Here is a 23,290-nt window from a genome sequence, read left to right as displayed (position 1 = left end):
ACCTCAAAAGCACACAAAATCCTAGAGTATTGTGTCTTTAGGAGGTTCATGAAAAGATGGAAAGTGACCAGACAAGTTGAGTCCTGTTTCTGATAATTTTAGGATCAAAATTGAATATCAGGAAAATATTTTGCCACATTTTTATGCTAAATCAGCAAGTACTGAAATTTTTTAGATGTGCTCTTTAAATAAACTCTGTGGTCCAAGTAAAATTACCTATGAGAACCACTCAGTTATCAGTGCTAGGCACATAAATTGGAGAAAAAGTCCTGGTATGTAAGATGACATAGTTTTTTTTTTTTTTTTTTTTTTTTTGATATGGAGTCTCACTTTGTCGCGAGGCTGGAGTACAGTGGCATGATCTCAGGTCACTGCAACCCCTGCCTCCAGGTTCAAGCGATTCTCCTGCCTCAGCCTCCCTAGTAGCTGGGACTACAGGCACATGCCACCATGCCCAGCTAATTTTTGTATTTTTGGTAGAGATGGGGTTTCACCATGTTGGCCAGGGTGATTTCGATCTCTTGACCTCGTGATCTTCAGCCTCCCAAAGTGCTGGGATTACAGGTGTGAACCACTGCGCCCGGTCAAGATGACATAAATTTAATGTTAAGTGTGGACTCCTGGAGAGCCTAGGCAGCCACTTACTCATTCCTGAGTTCTTAAAGCTTCCATTATTAAAAGCTCTGCATTCTATTGCTCATCACAGAAAAGATCAAATAATCCAAACTAAATATAAATTAAATGTGTGTGTGTGTGTGTGTGTGTAGTGCCTAAATTACTTAAATAATTTAAGACCAATTTAAATAGACAATCAAAACTTTATGCACATTTCTGCTACCTGATGGGTTATTTAAACATTTATACATAATTTGTATTCAATTGTCCTGGATTTTTGTTTTTTGTTTTTTGTTTGTTTTGAGACAGAGTCTTGCTCTGTCACCCAGGTTAGAGTGCAGTGGCGTGATCTCGGCTCACTGCAACCTCCACCTCCCAGGTTCAAGTGATTCTCTTGCCTCAGCCTCCCGAGTACCTGGGACTATAGGCGTCCGCCATTATGCCTAGCTAATTTTTGTATTTTTAGTAGAAACAGGATTTCATCATATTGGCCAGGCTGATCTCAAACTCCTGATCTCATGATCCACCCGCCTCGGCCTCCCAAAGTGCTGGGATTACAGGCGTGAGCCACCACCTGTAGGCTCAATTTTTTTTAATGCATGTTTTCTGGTAGTATAAAAGCTTTCTCATGTAAGAAGGCTGACATTCTAATCATAGCTAAAATGATATTAGAAAATGGCAACCTTGATGTAGGTAGCTTTTCACACAAGACCAAAAAGTCAAGATATCTCTGCTATCATGACACTCATCATTCACAGTTTTTTTTCTTATGGCTCTACACACAACAAAAAATTTTAAAAGATCTCTTGTGTGCACTCACATGAGATATACATTTATATGTGGAGAATTTTGCAGTCAACCTTATATATGAACAAACTTATGCCTTGGTAGATAAATGATGAAGGGCCAATGTGGTTGAAAAATTCTAATGAGACATTTGTTTTCTGACAATATCAGAAGCAGAATATAGGTCCACTGCTTTTAACCTACTTCATAAGTTAAAGATAATTTATTCAGAATAGGTTAAAGAGCATTGCCAGGAGGCCATTGCTATTCTAAATAAGCATCATTTGTTTGGTCTTTTTCTTTCATGGTTTAGAGTAAATCAGGCAATAGTCAGGCATTTATTCTTCATAATAGTCTCAAGAGCAGATTCTACTGTAAAGGCTGTGGTTACACAATGGACTTTAAGTTTTTTACTAAAGTTGTGCTAAATAATAGAATTTCTTTAGATTACTTACTGGATAAACAGAACAGTATTGTGTAGTTGCTAAGACGTGTAGTTGCACATGCAGAAATACATCAGGTATTACAGAGATTTCATTATAGGGGTTTAAGAAACAGGCTGGGCTGGGCACGGTGGCTCACACCTGTAATGCCAGCACTTTGGGAGGCCAAGGTGGGCGGATCACGAGGTCAGGAGATCGAGACCATCCTGGCTAACACGGTGAAATTCCATTTCTACTAAAAATACAAAAAAATAGCCGGGCGTGGTGGCACACACCTGTAGTACCAGGTACTCGGAAGGTTGAGGCAGGAGAATCACTTGAACCCGGGAGGAGGAGGTTGCAGTGAGCCAAGATCGTACCACTGCACTCCAGCTTGGGTGACAGAGGGAGACTCCATTTCAAAAAAAAAAAGAAAAAGGAAAAAAAGAAACAGACTCCTTGGTTGAAATGAGTAGATCACTTATTTAGCTGATTATTTGATCTATTTAAGTTTAGTTGGTTTGTTCATGGGGACTCTGGTTAAAAAGCATACTTCAAACTCTTGGTGTTATCCTCCCAATAGTCAAAATAGTAGTCTCCCTACTGCACTGTATTCTCTCAAAAGTTATAAATGTTTGCATGCAGTCATCTCTAGAATGTCAAATGACCTCTCTTTAATGGGAATGATGAAAACTCAAAGACATATGTGACCATGAGGACACCATAACCTATGAATGATATGATAGGGACAAAAACCCAAAATAATGGAAACTGAGAGGGGCACTAAGGCCCAACATTTTGGTCACACTCTGACCTATGTGAAAACTTAACCAAAATGGGGGAATTTTTAAAAGAAATTATTGGAGGCTATCATTCTGGACTGAGCTTATGCACTAGGTCCAAACAGACCAAACCAAACCAAACCAAAATGGAGTCACTCAAGCTAAATATGACATACTCAAACTAAAAATTTAAGAAAATAGGTAGATGCTAAAACAGGCCAGGTTTTGTTTTTATTCTGTAAGAAGCAAATTTTAACATAAGGAGGTCCCCCTACTGTAATTCTTAAAAAAATTAATATCCTCAAGTCCTCATTTCCACTTTACAAAACTCACAGTTCTGCTATTTCACAGTGAGATTTGAGACTAAATAAGTATATTTTTGATGATGGCAGAATATAATGTGTAAAGTTGTGGTTTATCTCTCAAAATTGAGAAGATAACCAAAAGCAAGAAATTGTTAAATTAGTTATAGCCCGAAGCTATCCCCTTTCATGTTTAATTTTGGTCAATAGGTTTTATTCTTTCTGTACATAGTAAACTGAAACCTAACTGTAACCCATTCCTGTACTAACCACTGTGATTTTCCCAATAAAAGGATATCAAATCTTCAAACCATGTTCAAATAAGGCAAATCCCAAACTGTAAATCTGGCTGTTTCTGTACCTCACTTTCATTTTCTGTATGTCACTTTGCTTTTTCTGTTCATTAGTCTTTCTTTACCATGTGGCCGTGCTGGAGTTTCTCTGAGCCTACTGTGGCTCCACAGGCTGCCTGATTTGTGAATCATTCTTTGTTCAATTAAACTCTGTAACATTTAATTTCTCTAGAGTTTTTTTTTAATTTTCAATTTTTTTCTATGATAAAAAATAAGTAATGTGTGGTTTGGCTTTGATTTTCTCAACCCATCCTTCAGCTATTTTTTCCAAATTATTCTATGTCCTTTTCAAATGCTCCTGCAATTTCTTTCTTCTTCCTCTTGTTTTTTTTTTTTTTTTTTTTTTTTTTTTGAGACAGGATCTGACTCTATAACCCAGGCTAGAGTGCATGGTGTAACCAATCATGGATTACTGCAGCCTTGACCTTCTAGGCTCAAGTAATACTCCTACCTCTGCTAGCTGAGGAGCTGGAACTACAGGTATGCCTCATCATGCCTGGCTAATTAAAAAAAAAAAAATTGTGGAGACAGGATCTTATTCTGTTGCCCAGGCTGCACTTGAGCTCCTGAGTGCAAGTGATTCTCCCATCTCAGGACTGCCAAAGTGCTAGGATTACAGGTGTGAACCACCATGTGTTTCTGCAATTCCTTAAGATTATTTATTTATTTATTTATTTATTTATTTATTTATTTTGAGATGGAGTCTCACTATGTCACCCAGGCTGGAGTGCAGTGGCGTGATCTCAGCTCACTGCAACCTCTGCCTCCCAGGCTCAAGAGGTTCTCCTGCCTCAGCCTCCCAACTAGCTAGGACTACAGATACCCACCACCACGCCCAGCTAAATTTTTTTGTATTTTCGGTAGAGACAGGGTTTCACCATGTTGGTGAGGCTGGTCTCGAACTCCTGACCTTGTGACCTGCCTTGCCTCAGGCTCCGAAAGTGCTGGGATTACAAGCATGAACCACCATGCCCAGCCATTTTAAGATTATTCTAATAATAAGCAGTACTATATGGGCACAAATCTAAAAGAAATCTGACTTCTGTTTTAGAAGTGTCTCTCTCCAGGATTTCAAGGGTCACACAGAGTTGATCCTGAGTCCCAGCCCAGCCACTGCGGGTCTTTGGACAATTTTTTGATGTGCAACAGTTCTATAAACTACATATGCACAAAAAGGCAGAATGATGCTGATTGCAAAAATGGTAGCAATTTTTTATTCCTCCTGTATCCATGCCCATTGCCAGGTGCTTTTACAGCTGTTCCCATTGAGACCCAGAGTCTGTTTTCCAGTCCCTGGATCTGGCTGGCCTTATTTGCTCGGGGCAGTGGAAACCTGTGAACATGACAGTGTGCTAGTTTGAGGCGTAGGCTCAAAAGTTCTTGAATGCTTCTGTTTTTCTTTCAGAATGCTGCCATTTCTATGAAAAAAAGCCCATGTAAGGCAGACAAGATACCATGGGGAGGAGAAGCAAGTTGCCTCTGTTGACAGCCCCAGAAGCAGAAGCTCACTCCCAGAAGCACAGCTGCTTAGTCAACAAGCAGCTGATAATACATGTCTGAAGGAGCTCAGTTGAGACTAGAAGAATGGTCCCACTGAGCCCAGTCTAAAAGCCTGACCATCTCAATTATGATGCTAATAAGTTTTGGATGGTTTGTTATACTGTAACAGCTAACTAATACATGCACCCAGTGCAGATAAGATGGCAGGCCTTAATGACAGACTGATTACTAGTTACCTTCTAATTTAGTTACCCTAAAAATACTAAGTTTTTTCCCCCTGATTTAAAGTTGAATGTCTTGTAAAATAATGTTGAAAAATGCAGAAATACGTGTGGACATATATACATGTGATTGTTGGTTTTACTCACACAGCACCACATACAACAGGAGAAAACAGAAAAACCACAGTCTGACCATTAGGGCCAAGGCCAAACAGCAAAATGAGTTTGCCTTTTTCTATTTTCTCTGTTTCTAAACATTGGAGGTCTATACTATGTACAGATCTAAAGACATAGAGTTTTCTTCTCCTGTGACCTCATCATTCTTTGTTCACTGTCTAATCTCTTGAAGAAAGGTGAGCAACTGGTGGCCAGCAGTGCTTGTAACCTCAGTACCTGAGGTAATTTTATTCCTGCTGTCCTCTGCTCTTTTTATGGCCAGTATCTGTTTCATCCTTGGAACTGAAGAGAGATGTTGGTAGGGAGAGGCTCTTGCCTCACCTTTGGCAGAAAAGGGATGTTCAGGCCCTTCAACCCCCTGACGTCAGAGGTGCACTTCAATGTGGTGGCTACTGGCCATGTGTGGCTACAGGATGCTTGCAATATGGCTGGTCTGAACTGCGATGTGCTACAAAGGTAAAATACAGAGTTGGATTTAAAGATTTAGTTCCAAGAATATGTACAGTACATTAATAATTACATATTGCTCATACACTGAAATAATATTTTCGATATATTGGATTATTAAATGGTTAGAATGAATTTCACCTGTTTCTTCTTTCTTCTTAACTAGTAGAAAATTTGGAATTCACATAGGGCTCACATTTTATTTCAGAGAGTTGCCTTACACGGCAAATGCCGTCTGGGGAGGGCCTGGGTCAGCTTACCGAGGAAGCTTTGCCTGAAAAGGCTTAGGTTTCACTCTGCATTCAGCCCAGCATCTGAGCACATCTTCTGTCAATCAGGGCCTGAGGGGGTGGGGCCCTAGGCATTATCCAATAAGGGACGCTGAGCTGGGACCGGTCCAATCAGGCAGCTAGCAAGAGCAGACAGGACGGCTTCCGGGTTTGGCGGGGCCTTTGTCTCTCGCTGCAGCCGGAGCTCCTGGTCTAGTCTTCGCTGCTGTGTGTCTTCTGCTCCCAGAGGCCTAGCCTCTGTGGCCCCGTTACCTGCAGGTATTGGGAGATGCACAGCTAAGACCCCAGGACCCCCTGGAAGCCTAAAAATGGTGAGAGTGTCGGGTCCGACATCCCGAGAGAGGGGGCGGGGCTGGTTGGAACTGGTGGGAAGTGGCTGTGGCGGGACTCTGGCCTCCCCGCAGTTGGCTCCAAAATCCGCGGCCCAGAGTTCTTCTTGGCGCAGCTCGGCCGTCAGTCCCCTTCAGCCATAGGATGGCGGCTGGGCTGGCAGCAGGGACCCCGGGCGTCCTGTCTCCTCCCTGCGGAGTGACTGTGCCCTGGCCTGGAGTCCTCTCTGGGCAGCTCTGCCCCCACTGCCGCATCTCTCCCCGATTATTGTGCAGGGACCACGGGACGGTAGTCAGGGGAGAATACTGACTCGGGGTACGGAGTTCATGAATGGGAAGAGCTTTGGTCCGCGGGGTTCCCAGTCCCCCATTTTTTCTATTAAAATTTGTGGAAGTCACCACAAAAATATTAAAGAATTTAATTAAAGAGTAATTCAAGAATTGCAGAGCACCAAGCTATGTTTTGTAGTTTGTGGTTTATGGAAGGGGCTTGAAGAAAACACTTTTATAAGGCTCATGATAAAGGAAAGCAGATTTAATAATTGGTTAGGTAGAGTTATGTAGTTTCTTAATTTGTACGATCAAGGTGGAAATTTCCTGGTCATGTAATGAGAGGTTAATTGGCAGTTTACAGTTGGTTAAGCCTGAATTTTATTTTCCCCCAATGTAATACTTTAGAAAAAAAGCATTCGAGTTAAATTTTTTTGAAAGTAGCAACCCTAGGACTGGAGCCACCTCAGTCTAATTGCCTGCCATTTAATTATTTTCACACTCCACAGGGGACTGATTTTCCCCTGCATTTTTCACTTCTTTCTCAAGCAGGGTCTCAAGACTCCTCCCCATTTCCCATTTCTCCAACCTAACTCTGGCTTGCAGTAAAATACTAAATTTCCAGTTCCGTCTGACATTCCCAAAATGCCAATTTCCCCTCCCTAATTCACATTATCAACTATTTGTCCTTTAATGTACACTTTAGTGTACATTTTAGTACCATATTTTCGTCATTTTTTGACAAAGCTTTGGATGGCATTTTTAAGAAGATTTGTTTTCTGTTTGTAAATATTTCCCAAGAGAAGAAAACAAAGAATAATCTCCTGACACTGTATTGTAAACACTGTTCTGTGCCTCCTTTCCTTTTATTGCCTCTAGGCACAGAAACCTCATCAGAATATTTTTGGGTCGAGGTTTCCCTTTGGAAACTTTATAAGGTAATGTGTCCTCAGCCACCCTTCAGTTTTTTCCCTGGTTCTGGGTTTCAGTACTGTCTGGGGATAAATCAAGATATCAGCTGTGGCTATGTATGCTAGAATGTCTAGTAAATTTCAGCTCCTGGCCTGAAATGAAACTCCGAGTATCTGGGAATGGGAGACATAGGACAGCCTGAAGTTGGAGTATAGCCTCTCAAGGGATCAGGTGGATGCCCTGGGGCCGAGAGGAGTCTCCTGGGATACTCTTCCTTTGAAAAGGAAACCCTTTGAGAAGTTAAGATTGTCTTCAAACCAACCCGGCTTCCATTTCTCGAGACACATTGCTGGTCAGCCAATCAGATGTTGGTATTGAGGGAAAAACACAAATAATTACTGCCACCTGGATTCTCCAAGAATTCTGAAAGAGAAAATAGTATCCCAAAAGACAAAAAAAAAAAAATCAAACCTGGCTCCAGTGAGATGGTGCAACAACTTGCAAAGTGAAATGCACCTTGGGGCACTCACTGGGGCCTAGTGCAGTGTCTCCGGAGAGGGTGGTCACTGAGCACTTAAGTGAGCAGGATGAGGGTGGGAGAATCTCTCAAGTGATTGGGTGGCCTGCCTTGACACGTGAGTCAGACACATCTATTTTTTAATGAGCACCGCTGCTCCCTGGGTTAACTGTAACTTGCATTTTATTAGTAGGACTTAAAAGATAAGAAAATATTTATAAAGGGCATAAAAGAGGTGGGGCTCAGAAGAAAATCTAATCTAATCCTATATTCCATTTCTTAAGAATACTCATTTAAGGAAAACTCTGCCTCAAAAACAAAAACAAAACTCATTTACCGTTTTCTTTCCCACACCGAGTTTAGAAATTTTCTCAGGTGTGTATTTTCGTTTTTGTTTTGTTTTGTTTTGTTTTGAGACGGAGTTTTGCTCTTGATGCCCAGGCTGGAGTGCAGTGGCTCAATATCAGCTCACTGAAACCTCTGCCTTCCGGGTTCAAGTGATTCTCCTACCTCAACCTCCCAAGCAGCTGGGATTACAGGCATGCGCCACCATGCACCAACTAATTTTTTGTATGTTTAGTGGAGATAGGGTTTTCCATGTTGGTCAGGCTGGTCTTGAACTCCCAACCTCAGGTGATCTGCCCGATCTCTCCGCCTTGGCCTCCCAAAGTGCTGGGGTTACAGGTGCGAGCTACTGCGCCCAGCCAGGTGTGTTTCTTTAATGACTAGGTGACGTCCAACAGAATTCCAAGGCTTAATTTTTAGAGTGCTATGAAGGAAAAGAATAGGGGAAATCTCTCTTCCGTTTTGGCTATAGAAAATGAATATGTTCATGAAAACATCAGTTCCTCTTTTTGCAGGATACATTTGTTACAGTGAATACCTCTGTTCTATACCCTATCATCTTGATACGTGATGTTAATGCTAAATTTTATGAGATGAAACTTGGTATCTCCTAGAAGTGCTCCCATATTTGTTTACTACATGATTTTTAATGAAATAATAAAATAATACATTGTCTTAAAGGAAGATATGCTTTTGTATTTCTTATTGAGGTATGAAATGTAAGTACCTTAAAATTTCCTTCCCTTATATAAACACTGTGTTTGAGTAATTTTTCTGAATTTTTCAGTTTCAAAAACCAAGTGAATAATTCTGACATGGAAATTAAAGCTTGTGCCCAGTGACCCCAAGCTAATGCTAATATTGAGCTTGCAAAAAGGGGGGAGGTTCTTTCTTTCTTTCTTTCTTTTTCTTTCTTTTTTTTTTTTTTTCTTGACAGAGCCTTGTTCTGTTGCCCAGGCTAGAGTGCAGTGGTGAGATCTTGGATCACCGCAGCCTCTACCTCCCGGTTCCAGCAATTCTCTTGCCTCAGCCTCCCAGGTAGCTGGGATTACAGGCAGGTGCCACCACACCCAGCTAATTTTTGTATTTTTAGTAGAGACGAGGTTTCACCATGTTATCCAGGCTGGTCTCGAACTTCTGACCTCAGGTAATCCTTGGTCTCCCAAAGTTCTGAGATTACAGGTGTGAGCCCCTGCCCCCAGCTGGGGAGGGAGGTTATTAAAGGCCCAGTTCGTTCTTTCCAGGAAACCTTCCCTGCAGATGTCCCAGCTGACCCCAGTCATAGAAGAAGCCTTTATACTGAGAGAAGCTACAGAGCCCTGGAAAGCTGGGGGGACCCACAGGCATATGCAGTTAACATTAAGATAGAATGGGATTGGGAGGGTCTTACTGAAGATGAAATTGTTGCTGTTTTGAGGCAGTTTCTACACTTTGTAAAATAGAGCTAAATTAGGTTTATGTAAAAGAAAAAATAGAATTCTAAAAGAACGTTGCAACAGAAGGAAGTACCAACTATAAGAGCTTTAAGGATTGCAAAGTTTAAACAGAGGCTTTCTTTCTTAGAGAGGAGCGAAAAAGATTAGAAGGTCAGAGGGGAATAGCAAATGGAGGATGAAAAAAAATCAGATTTTAGATCAGAAATTGTTTTACCATGAAGTCAGCAAGTTTTTAGGAGGAACATAAAATGGGTTTGTATGTTGGCTCAGACTGAGGGTAGCTCAAAGTTCAGGAGCCTGTGGAAAGGAGATAAACTTAAGTAAAGTTTGATTAAGAAGTATTTTAGGCTGGGTGCGGTGGCTCACACCTGTAACCCCAGCACTTTGGGAGGCCAAGGTGGGTGGATCACTTGAGGTCGGGAGTTTGAGACCAGCCTGGCCACCATGACAAAACCCCGTCTCTACAAAAATATATATAAAAATGAGCCAGGCATGGTTGCATGTGCCTGTTATCCCACCTACTCTGGAGGTTGAGGCAGGAGAATTGCTTGAATCTTAGAGGCAGAGGTTGCAGTGACCCAAGATCGTGCCACTATGCTCCAGTCTGGGTGACAGAGTGAGACTCCATCTCAAAAAACAAACAAAAAAGCATTTTATTTTGACCACTGAAGACAAATTTTGCTAATTTTTTAATACAACAAGAAAATGTGCAGAGTCAGTGTCTAGTTATGTGATAGATCGGACAAGAGAGCACCATCTAAGTGAGAGTGAAAGGATGTTTCTTTCCATAAACTGTTCCTGGAGAACACAAAGAATAGAGAATTTTATTAACGCTGTTTGCTAGGATTATCTATGTGCTTCATCTTTCCCATCTTTTCTTTGTCCTATACATTTATTCCACTTGAGTTTTCTGGGTTGTATTTTGTATAATAAATGGGTAAACATAACTACACTGTTTTGCTGAGTTCTGTGAATAGCTCTGTAAAATTATTGAACTTGAGAGATTTATGGGAGTCCTGAATTTTTAAACAGTATCTCAAAAGCATAGATGGGCCCATAGGGTTTGTGACGGGCATCTGCAGTGAGGACAGTGTTGTGGGATTGAGCCCTGGATCAGGGTCTGTGCCGACTCTTGAGTGGGGCCAAAATTCCAATTTTAGACAATGTGTTGATTTTGAAGAATTGCTTGGTGTTCAGCAAACGTTACAATTTTGGTGCCAGAAGACATCTCAGAAGCCTGGCCTGGAATGGAACTCTGGGTGTCTGGGAATGAGAGACTCTGCTGCCTGTACAGAGGCTGTCACATTGTCCATTGTCCTGGGATTTGAGGTCTCCTGCCACTGTAAGAGAGGACTAAAAACTTAGAGGAAAGGAAAGGAGCTCTTATAACAGACCCCCTTTTCCCACCGCTGCCACCTCAGGATTTCCACCCACTCACAAATACACCCACTAGACATTGATGTGTCCACACCCCTCCCAGGACTAGGCACCACCCTCAGGAATTTCACTACAGCATTTTTCATCCTAGTGTTTCTTGCCAAAAACCCACAAAAGTGTCTACAAGTCTCCTGACATATTCCTATTCCCAGGCACTGAATCTGCAGCAGCAACCTGTTTTCTCTACCAATCTAGGGTTCTGGACCACCTGTTCATAATCTCATCTGCTTGCATGAACACACAAATAAATCAGAGGACAATCCCACCTGGGCCACTATCTGTAGCACAAACCAGTCCTTACATGTACATTACGCTATCCCCTACCCATGAATTTTTTATTTTTGGTTCAGGGGTACACGTGCAGGTTTGTTATGTAGGTGAAATTGTGTCACAGGGGGTTTGGCATGCAGATTATTTTGTCACTGAGGTACTAAGCATAGCACCAAATGGGTATTCTTTGATCCTTTTTGTCCTTTCACCCTCCACCCTAAACTAGGCCTCAGTGACTGTTGTTTCTCTCTTTGTGTCCATGTATTCTTATTTAGCTCTTACTTAGAAACGAGAACATGCATTTGGTCTTCTGTTTCTGCATTAGTTTTCTAAGGATAATGGTCTCCAACTCTTTCCATGTTTCTGCAAAGGACACAATCCTTTTTTATGCTCACACAGTATTCATTATATTTATGTACCATATTTTGTTTTTATTAAATATTTTATTTTATTCATTTTTGGAGACAGGGTGCTGAAGTGCAGTGATGTGATCTTGGCTCACTGCATCCTCAATCTCCGTGGCACAAACAGTCCTTCAACCTCAGCCCCCCAAGTTGTTGGGACTGCAGGTACATACCATTATGCCTGGCTAATTTTTGTTTTTGTACTTTTTGTAAAGATGTGGTTTTGCCACATTGCCCAGGCTGGTTTCAAACTTATAACCTTAGGCGATCTACATACCTTGGCCTGTGAAAGTGCTGTGATTGGCCAGGTGCAATGGCTCATGCCTGTAATCCAAGCACTTTGGGAGGCCGAGGCAGGCGGATCATGAGGTCAGGAGATCGAGGACATCCTGGCTAACACAGTGAAACCCCATCTCTACTAAAAATACAAAAAAAAAGCTGGGCATGGTGGCGGGCGCCTGTAGTCCCAGCTACTCGGGAGGCTGAGGCAGAAGAATGGCATGAACCCAGGAGGTGGAGCTTGCAGTGAGCAGTGATGGCGCCACTGCACTCCCAGCCTGGGCGACAGAGCAAGACTCCATCTCAAAAAAAAAAGAAAGTGCTGTGGTTACAGGCATGAGCCACCGTGCCATATCATACTTTCTTTATCCAGTCTACCATTGATAGGTATTCATGCTGATTTCATGTCTTTGCTATTGTGAGTAGTGCTGCAGTGAACATGCTTGTGTTTGTGTCTTTATGATAGAATAATTTATATTTCTTTGGGTATAAACCCAATAATGAGGTGGCGGGGTCAAATGGTAATTCTATTTTTAGTTCTGTAATTCCCACAATTCTTTTCACAATGGTTGAATTAAGTTACACTACTACAAGCAGTGTATATAAGGCAGGAAATATAAAAGGAAAAACAAGTAAAGGGAAAACAAGTCCTTCCCTGACCAGTCTGACTCACTCCAAAGTCCTGCTGGAGCTATGATAACATTATCTGCAAGGCAGACAGGGACCCCAAAAGAATGGGCTCCAGGAGCAGGGATGAGAAAAACAAGTTCTCCTTATCAGTTTCCCCCTTTGAAATTCTTTCCCCAGGCCGGGCGCGGTGGCTCAAGCCTGTAATCCCAGCACTTTGGGAGGCCGAGATGGGCGGATCACAAGGTCAGGAGATCGAGACCATCCTGGCTAACACGGTGAAACCCCGTCTCTACTAAAATACAAAAAACTAGCCGGGCGAGATGGCGGGCGCCTGTAGTCCCAGCTACTCGGGAGGCTGAGGCAGGAGAATGGCGTGAACCCGGGAGACGGAGCTTGCAGTGAGCTGAGATCCGGCCACTGCACTCCAGCCTGGGCGACAGAGCGAGACTCCGTCTCAAAAAAAAAAAAAAAAAAAAAAAAAAGAAATTCTTTCCCCATACCATTATTCTTTGTTCTGCTCTCACAACTATTTTTGTAACTATTTCTGCAAGTTTGAAAAGATTTCATAAGTTCCTGTTTTTCTTTCTGTAGCATGACAAGGTCACAAGACATGTTTAAGTAAAATAGGGTCATGTTGCAAAGCCTGTCACAGTATGATTAACTGCTTTTGCTCTGCTTCTGTAAGACTGCTTTCCTGCCTCAAAGGTTTCACACCAAAAACCTGACCCGCCCCTGTTGGTTGCATGTATAAAAGTCAAGCCCTGTCTCTGTTCAGGGCTCAGCCTTTGGATGTTCATCTGCTGGGCCGGTGACCACCTAAATAAAATCCTCCTGTTCCACCCAGTGGTCTCTCCAGCCTCCTGATTACCGCAACATTTTGGCAAGCCAGCCAGGAGGGGAGACTACAGGTTTACTGTCTCCTTTGCCTGTGGGACTGGAGCCCCGGGCCGGGGGAGACCCATGACCCTAGGCACCATTGGGAGACCTTCAACCCAGAGGGGAGATCAGCTCTCCCACGACCTGGAGCCCCTCCCTTACAGTGCAATGGAACCTAAGGGGCTACAGGACAATTCCAGGACTGCACACTACAGGACTGCGGTAAGGTTTGGGCCCAAGGCAGGACCCATCCCATAAGGACAGAAGAGGAGCCTGATCACCTCCTGGGATGTATCTAGTAATCTGACTCAGGACATGAGAGGGGCTTGCAAAGTTGGAAGAAACCTACACCCCAATTGACCCAGGACGTGAGAGTGGCTTGCTAAGTCGGTTAAGAAAGGAAACTGGAAATGGGGAGGTGTGTGAATGCGTGTGAAAGAGACGGTTACAAAAGGAACCAGTGCGGTGAGTGAGGTGTGTGGAGCTGCAGGTCTCTTAGCATAGACTGTACGGTCAGAGTGAGGTATGGAACTGACTAGGACTAGTGGCAAACGTCCTCCGGGGCTACGGCATATGGCTTAGGGAGGTGCCCCACAATTTATAGATTGTGGTGGTCCGGGTTCAGGACTTATACAAACCCTCCATAAAAGCTAAGTGGTGTCTGAAATACTTCCGCGAGGGACACGGTCTAATCAGTCCGAAGCGAAAGGATGAGTGAGTGTGTTATGCCATAACTGGGAGGAAATGGGAGGGAAGTCGTCGAAACCCACCCCATTAGAATGTACGTTAAGGAACTTTAAGAAAGATTATATGGGGGATTATGAGATCAAGTTGACCCCCCAGAGGTTGAGAACTCTCTGTGAAATAGAATGGCCCTCTTTCAATGTTGGATGGCCGGCCGAAGGAACTATAGATAGGGAAACAATTGGCCATGTATTTAAGGTGGTGACTGGGGTCGGAGGACAACCAGGGCATCCAGACCAATTTCCTTATAATGACTCATGGCTAAATGTAGTTCAAACTCGACCTGCATGGCTGCAGCCCTGCCTGGCATCTTACTGGAAAATGCTTATAGCTCGAGCCGAGCCTAAAGTGAAAGAAAAATCAGCTTCACTGTCAGCTACAGAGACAAAAGGAAAGCCACAAGAAAAACCAGTTTTGCAGGAACCACTCCTCCCTATGTGCCAATCTATTCCCCTTTACCAAGGGCAGCCCCTGAGCAGCCAGACTCAGATAGTGACACATCCCAGGCTACACCTCAAAGGGAGAAATCTGAGCCCCCGTCCCAGGAGGTCAAGAAGGAAAGTCAGGATGATCAAGCAGGCCACCTTTGATCTGGCCACGCCAGAGTGTTGCAGATGCTCCTCCGTGAAACATGGGGACTCATCTATTATGATGAACAGGGGCAGGTCCAAGGGGGGCAACTGACTTTTATTTACCAGCCTTTTTCAACCACTGATCTCCTAAACTGGAAACACCATACTCCCTCCTACATGGAGAAGCCCCAAGCCCTCACAGATCTGATGCAGTTCATTTTTCAGACACAAATCCAACTTGGCCAGATTGCAAACAGCTCCTCCTGATGCTCTTTAACACCGAGGAACGCCAAAGGGTGAGCCAGGCAGCCCTCTGCTGGCTGGAACACAGTGCACCAGAAGGCACACTTAATGTCCAGGCATATGCTCAGGGCCAATTCCCAGAGGCCAACCCACACTGGGACCCAAATGATGCAGCCCAATTATAGTACCTACAGAGGTACTGGGAGGCTCTCCTGCAAGGGCTAAAGGAAGGTGGGAAAAAGGCAGTCAACATGGGGAAAATCTTGGAAGTGCTGCAGGAGACTAATTAAAGTCCTAGTCAGTTTTATGAGCGACTCTGTAAAGCATTCCGGCTTTACACCCCTTTTGACCCCGAGGCTACTGAGAACCAGCACATGGTGAACACAGCGTTTGTAGGGTAGGCCCAGAGAGACATCAGGGGAAAGCTGCAAAAGCTAGAGAGTTGTCACAGGCATCAGTGCCACTCAGCTTTTAGAATTGGCCACCAAGATGTACGTTAACCGTAACCAGGAGACACAGAGAGGCTGATCTGAGACTTAAGAAAAAGGCCAATCTGCTAGTGGCAACCCTCACAGAAAGGGAAAGTAGTACCGTGAGAGGGTGCAGACATGGCCGCAGATATGGAAGGGTTCAGGTCAGGCAGAGACCTGAAAGTCAGCCAAGAGTATGTAGGGATCAGTGTGCGCAGTGCAAAAAGAGGGGACACTGGAAAGGTCAATGTCCAGAGGGCAATGAAGAAAATGATAGAGAGTATAAAACTGGAAAACTGCCAGCCAAGGGCTATCGTGTCCCAAGGGAGTCAGATACCGACTTGACCAGGCTAGCAAGAACTGGAGAATATGAAGACTAGGCCAGACTGGGCTTCTTCTCTTTAGGCCCCCAGGAGCCCATGGTCACATTAGAAGTAGGGGGCCAGCTAATGAACTTTATGGTAGACACTGGGGCTGGACACTCGGTAGTGACCCAGCCCATAGGGCCATTATCTGAAGATCATACAACTATTGTTGGGGTTACAGGGGTCCCACAGAAGAGGCTGTTTTGTCAGCCAAGGAGGTGTGTTATCGGAGGGTGAGAGGTCCAACATAAATTCCTATATTTCCCCAATTATCCAGTGCCCCTACTAGGAAGAGACCTACTCCAAAAGTTGCACACACAGATTACCTTTGGGTCACAAGGAGATATTACTTTAAGCCTAACTCAAGCAAAGGCCATGGTGTTAACCCTTACCATCCCGCAGGCTGAGGAATGGAGACTGTACACAAAGGAAGTACAGGCACCAATGCAGCCTTGTACGCAGGAGGAAGAGAAATTATTATTTAGGCTAATTGATCAAATTCCTGGAGTATGGGCTGAAGACAACTCACCTGGGCTGGCTATAGATCAGGCATTGGTAGTGGTAGAATTGAAACCGGGAGCAACTCCGGTTCGGGTTTTTCAGTACCCACTTTCCCAAGAGGCTATTTGGGGTGTTTATAAGCATTTAAAGTGGCTCTATGACCATGGGACCATAATCCAATTCCAGTCACCCTGGAACGCTCCACTTTTGCTGGTATGAAAACCGTTGCCAGGATCAGGGTCTGATGAGTATAGACTGGTGCAGGACTTGCATGCTGTAAACCAAGCCACGGTGACCATACACCCAGTAGTACCAAACCTGTATACTTTAATGGGACTTATTCCAGCAACTGCCACCTGGTTTACAGTCCTGGACTTAAAGGATGCTTCTTCTGTCTCTGCCTGGCACCAGTTAGCCCATCTATGCATTTTAATGGGACGATTCAGTCATGGGCATGGGGGGACAGCTCACCTGGACTAGATTCCCACAGGGGTTCAAGAATTCTCCCACAATCTTTGGGAAGCACTGGCCTCAGACCTGAAGGCATACATCCCACCAGATGACAACTGCGCCTTGTTGCAGTACATAGACCTTCTTTTGGCAGCCCCAAGCCAAGAGGACTGTTATCTGGGAATCCAGGACCTCCTCCATCTCTTATGGAAAACAGGGTACAGAGTTTCCAAAAAGAAGGCCCAAATTTGCCATGAAAAGGTCAAATATTTAGGCTTCATAGTAAGCCAAGGGGAATGCCGGCTTGGCCATGAATGAAAGCAAGCTGTTTGTGCACTGCCAGCTCCAACCACCTGGCACCAAATAGGGGAATTCTTAGGGGCAGAAGGGTTCTGCCATATCTGGATCCCAAATTTCTCACTTATGGCTAGGCCCTTATATGAAGCCACAAAGGAGGGTGAAAATGAACCCCTCCTCTGAAAGACTGACCAGGAGAAGGTGTTTAAACAAATCAAAGAAGCTCTAACTCAGCCTCTAGCCTTAGGACTGCCAGATACAACTAAGCCTTTCTGTATGTCCATGAATTAAAGGGAATGGCTATAGGGGTCCTGACTCAAGTCAGAATCATGGCATCACCCAGTGGCGTACTTATCTAAACACTTGGACTCTATGGCGCTAGGGTGGCCTCCTTGCTGTAAAGCACTAGCTGCTACCTCCCTATTGACACAAGAAGCTGACAAACTGACCCTGGGGCAACAACTGACCATCCGGGTACTACACTCGTTTATAACTTTAATGGATCAGACAGGGCAGCATTGGTTATCCATCCCAAGGATGACTCAAGACCAAGGGCTCCTATGCGAAAATTCCCGCATAACTTTAGAAACAGTGAACACCCTTAAACCGGCTACTCTGCTCCCCGTTGAACCGGGAATCATCTTCCATGACTGTGTGGCAACAGTGGTCGAGGTGTTCTCCAATCGAGGAGACCTTACAGACCAGCACCTTAAGGACCCAGATATAGAATACTTCACAGATGGAAGCAGTTTTAAGCTGGAAGGGGTCTGCTGGACTGGGTATGCAGTGGTGACCTTAGACTCAGTGGTGGAGGCTTAGCCTCTGCCTGCTGGAACATCAGTCCAGAAGGCAGAGCTAGTAGCCCTAACAAGGGCTCTCCAGCTGGCAGAAGACAAAAAGGTCAATGGTTACATGGATTTCAAATATGCTTTTGCCACACTGCATGTTCATGGAGCTATATATAAAGAAAGAGGACTCTTGGCTGGGCACGGTGGCTCAAGCTTGTAATCCCAGCATTTTGGGAGGCCGAGATGGGCGGATCACGAGGTCAGGAGATCGAGACCATCCTGGCTAACACTGTGAAACCCCGTCTCTACTAAAAAAATACAAAAAACTAGCCGGGCGAGGTGGCGGGTGCCTGTAGTCCCAGCTACTTGGGAGGCTGAGGCAGGAGAATGGCTTAAACCCGGGGGGGCGGAGCTTGCAGTGAGCTGAGATCCGGCCACTGCACTCCAGTCTGGGCGACAGAGCGAGACTCTGTCTCAAAAAAAAAAAAAAAAAAGAGGACTCTTAACTGCCAGGGGCAAAAAAATAAAATACAAAGAATGAATTCTACAGCTCTTAGATGCTGTATGGGTCCCAGAGAAAGTAGCAGCTATGCACTGCAGGGGACACTAGAGGGCAGGCACATCAGAGGCAAAAGGAAACAAAGGGAAACAAGGAGACAAAATGGGCAGCAGTGGTTACACCTCATTTTAAAAAAGAAGCCTTAGCTATGCCCCTCCTCCCAGAGCCTCCCCTCCAGGAGGTCCCAAGTTACTCTCCAAATGAGAAGGCTGGTTTTGTCCAATAAACTGGAAAATATACTGAAGGAGAATGGTAGAAATTCTCCAATGGGAGATTGGCCATTCCCAAAATGGTGGCCCCCAAATTCGTAAAGCAATTTCATCAAGGAACTCATATGGGAAAAACGGCACTAGAAATGCTACTAGGATGCCATTTCTGTGTGCCGGGACTCACTGCCATCACCCAAGCTGTTTGTGAACAATACTTAACCTGTGCCCAGAACAACCCAAGACAAGGGGCCACTCGGCCCCCAGGAATTCAGGAAATAGGAACCATGCCCTGTAAAAACCTGCTCATGGACTTTACCGAATTGCCCCAGGCAGGGGGCTATGGGTACATGTTGGTACTTGTCTACACCTTTTCAGGATGGGCCGAGGCTTTCCTCACCAGAAGCAAGAACTCATGAGAAGTGACTAAAATACTATTAAGAAACATCCCCAGATTTGGACTGTCCCTGACTCTAGGGTCAGACAACAGACTGGCATTTCTAGCTGAAATAATTCAGGAACTAACATGGCTGTTAAAAATAAAATGGACGCCGGGCTTGGTGGCTCAAGCCTGTAATCTCAGCACTTTGGGAGGCGGAGGCAGGCGGATCACGAGGTCAGGAGATCGACACCATCCTGGCTAACACGGTGAAACCCCGTCTCTACTAAAAAATACAAAAAACTAGCCGGGCGAGGTGGCGGGTGCCTGTAGTCCCAGCTACTTGGGAGGCTGAGGCAGGAGAATGGTGTGAAACTGGGAGGCGGAGCTTGCAGTGAGCTGAGATCTAGCCACTACACTCCACCCCAGGCCACAGAGCAAGACTCCGTCTCAAGTAAGTAAGTAAGTAAGTAAGTAAATAAATAAATAAATAAATAAATAAATAAATAAATAAATAAATAAAATGGAAATTACACACAACCTACTGGCCGCAGAGCTCAAGAAAAGTAGAGTGCATGAACACTCAAACAGCTTCTGAAGAAATATTGCCAAGAAACCCCTCTGAGATGGGATCAAGTCCTGCCCATGGTCTTCCTTTGAGTCAGGTGCACCACCACCAAACAAGCTGGGTATTTGCCCTATGAAATACTGTTTGGCCAGCCACCCCCAATCATAAGTCAAATTAAGGGTAATCTCCGTGAACTAGGGGAATTAACTTTAAGGAGGCAAATGCAGGCTTTGGGGATACCCATGCAAAGTATCCATAGCTGGGTCCAGGAAAGAATGCCCATAGCCTGATAGATCCAATATACCCCTTTAAACCCAGGGACTCTCTTTGGGTCAAAAAATAAAACCCAACCACTCTGGGACCCATATGGGATGGTCTCCATACTGTAATCTTGTCTATTCCCACTGTTGTTAAAGTTGCAGGAATTGTGCCTTGGATCCATCCATCCAGTCAGCTGAAACTAGCAGCCCAAGACAAGTGGACCAGCTGACAGGACCTAGACCATACAACCCAGCTGATTCTACGACAGGACCAAGGTGCCAGTGAGACAACAACAGCCCTGCTCTGGTCACTCCGGAAGCTGACCAGTCCACGCACGGCTGAAGCTTGAGGAGACAACAGCCCTGCTCTAGTCACCCCGGAAGCTGACTAGTCTACGCACGGCTGAAGCTTGAGTCATCATCAGGGAAGTAAATGTGGTTAGAAATCTGAAGTCCAGTAATTTTCCTTGAAATACTAATTATTTTGCTATTAAGCTGTCACTGCTCAGCCTTCTCCCCTGGGAAAAAGCCTTTTCTGTCCATGCTGGGTGTGATCATGCTACTCATCACTTTGTTCTTGCTACTCCCCTTATCCATGTTAAAAGGAGAACCCTGGGAGGGATGCCTCCACTGCACCCACACTACGTGGTCGGGGAGCATCATGACTAAAACCCTGTTGTATCACACTTATTATGAGTGTGCTGGGACCTGCCTAGGAACTTGTACTCACAACCAGACAACCTATTCAGTCTGTGACCCAGGAAAGGGCCAGCCTTATGTGTGTTATGACCCTAAGTCTTCACCTGGGACCTGGTTTGAAATTCATGTCGGGTCAAAGGAAGGGGATCTTCTAAACCAAACCAAGGTCTTTCCCTCCAGCAAAGGTGTTGTATCCTTATACTTTGATGTTTGCCGGATAGCATCCATGGGCTCACTCTTTCCCGTAATCTTCAGTTCCATGGAGTACTATAGTAGCTGCCATAAAAATAGGTGTGCACCCCCTGCTTGTTCCACCGACTCCCCAGTAACAACTTGCTGGTACTGCACAACGTGGTCTAGTAGCCAACAATCACTGGGGCCAATTATGCTTACCAAAATATCATTGGAACCAGATTGTAAAACAAGCACTTGCAATTCTGTAAATCTTACCATCTTAGAGCCAGATCAGCCCATATGGACAATAGGTTTAAAAGCACCACTAGGGGCACGAGTCAGTGGTAAAGAAATTGACCCAGGAGCCTATGTCTATCTATATATAATAAAGAAAACTCGGACCCGCTCAACCCAACAGTTCCGAGTTTTCGAGTCATTCTATGAGCATGTTAACCAGAAATTGCCTGAGCCCCCTCCCTTGGCCAGAAATTTATTTGCCCAACTAGCTGAAAACATAGCCAGCAGCCTGCACGTCGCTTCATGTTATGTCTGTGGGGGAGCGAACATGGGAGACCAATGGCCATGGGAAGCAAGGGAGCTAATGCCCCAAGATAATTTCACTCTAACTGCCTCTTCCCTTGAACCTGTACTGTCAAGTCAGAGCATCTGGTTCTTAAAAACCTCCATTATTGGAAAATTCTGTATTGCTCGCTGGGGAAAGGCCTTTACAGACCCAGTAGGAGAGTTAACTTGCCTAGGACAACAATATTACAATGAGACACTAGGAAAGACTTTATGGAGGGGCAAAAGCAATAATTCTGAATCACCGCACCCAAGCCCATTCTCTCGTTTCCCATCTTTAAACCATTCTTGGTACCAACTTGAAGCTCCAAATACCTGGCAGGCACCCTCTGGCCTCTACTGGATCTGTGGGCCACGGGCATATCGACAACTGCCAGCTAAATGGTCAGGGGCCTGTGTACTGGGGACAATTAGGCCATCCTTCTTCCTAATCCCCCTAAAACAGGGAGAAGTCTTAGGATACCCCATCTATGATGAAACTAAAAGGAAAAGCAAAAGAGGCATAACTCTGGGAGATTGGAAGGAAAATGAATGGCCTCCTGAAAGAATAATTCAATATTATGGTCCAGCCACCTGGGCAGAAGATGGAATGTGGGGATACCGCACCCCAATTTACATGCTCAACCGCATTATAAGATTGCAGGCAGTACTAGAAATCATTACTAATGAAACTGCAGGGGCCTTGAATCTGCTTGCCCAGCAAGCCACAAAAATGAGAAATGCCGTTTATCAAAATAGACTGGCCTTAGACTACCTCCTAGCCCAGGAAGAGGGAGTATGCGGAAAGTTCAACCTAACTAACTGCTGCCTGGAAATTGATGACAATGGAAAGGTCATCGAAGAAATAACTGCAAAAATCCAAAAGTTAGCCCACATCCCAGTTCAGTCTTGGAAAGGATAGTCTCCAGATTCCCTCTTCAGAGGTTGGTTCTCATCCATTGGAGGATTTAAAACCTTAGTATGAGTAGTTCTAGCCATACTGGGAGTCTGCCTTGTATTCCCTTGTCTCTTACCCCTCGTTGTCAAAAATATCCAAACAGCTATCGAGGCTCTTGTGGACAGACAGACTACCACATGACTAATGGCCCTAAGTATCAACCCCTGCCAAGAAAAGAGGTACTTCCTCTTGAAGAACTAAATGAAGATAGTGATGCTTTCTATTAAACCTTACTTATAAAAAGTATCAAAGGGGGGAATGAAGCAGGAAATATAAAAGGAAAAACAAGTAAAGGGAAAGCAAGTCCTTCCCTGACCAGTCTGACTCACTCCAAAGTCCTGCTGGAGCTATGATAATTATCTGCAAGGCCAGACAGGGGCCCCGAAAGAATGGGCTCCAGGAGCAGAGATGAGAAAAACAAGTTCTCCTTATCAGTTTCCCCCTTTGAAATTCTTTCCCCATACCATTATTCTTTGTTCTGCTCTCACAACTATTTTTGTAACTATTTCTGCAATTCTAAAGATTTTGTAAGTTCCTGTTTTTCTTTCTGTAGCATGGCAAGGTCACAAGACATGTTTAAGTAAGGTACACTCATGTTGCAAAGCCTGTTGTAAAACCTGTCACAGTATGATTAACTGCCTTTGTTCTGCTTCTGTAAGACTGCTTTCCCGCCTACAGGTTTTGCGCCAAAAACCTGACTCGCCCCTGCCGGATGCATGTATAAAAGTCAAGCCCTATCTTTGTTCAGGGCTCAGCCTTTGGATGTTTATCTGCTGGGCTGGTGGCCACCTAAATAAAATCTTCCTGTTCCACCCAGTGGTCTCCCCGACCTCCTGATTCCCACAACTTATAAGCATTCCTTTTTCTCTGCAACCTAGCCAGCATCTCTTACTGAC

The 23,290-nt window shown here is 44.5% G+C and overlaps 1 protein-coding gene across 3 annotated transcripts; it reads left to right on the top strand.

The window, feature by feature from the left end:
• The first annotated feature begins 6,049 nt into the window (after nucleotides 1-6,049).
• ERV3-1 (endogenous retrovirus group 3 member 1, envelope) lies at nucleotides 6,050-23,206 on the top strand. 3 transcript variants are annotated; one of them, XM_023196291.1, is made up of 2 exons: nucleotides 6,050-6,153; nucleotides 20,159-23,206. In XM_023196291.1, exon 2 carries the CDS (start codon nucleotides 20,544-20,546, stop codon nucleotides 22,356-22,358), a length of 1,815 nt encoding a protein of 604 aa, XP_023052059.1. In that variant the 5' UTR covers nucleotides 6,050-6,153; nucleotides 20,159-20,543; the 3' UTR covers nucleotides 22,359-23,206. The 3 variants fall into 3 exon arrangements, with proteins under 3 accessions (XP_023052059.1, XP_023052057.1, XP_023052058.1); XM_023196289.2 differs by having other exon boundaries at nucleotides 6,053-6,206; XM_023196290.1 differs by lacking the exon at nucleotides 6,050-6,153 and adding an exon at nucleotides 13,212-13,822.
• Nucleotides 23,207-23,290: the final 84 nt, after the last annotated feature.

This window comes from Piliocolobus tephrosceles, chromosome 8 (assembly GCF_002776525.5).
Source record: "Piliocolobus tephrosceles isolate RC106 chromosome 8, ASM277652v3, whole genome shotgun sequence".
NCBI lineage: Eukaryota > Metazoa > Chordata > Mammalia > Primates > Cercopithecidae > Piliocolobus > Piliocolobus tephrosceles.
Note: the sequence above shows the minus strand (reverse complement) of the source record. Positions and strands in the feature narration are given on the sequence as shown.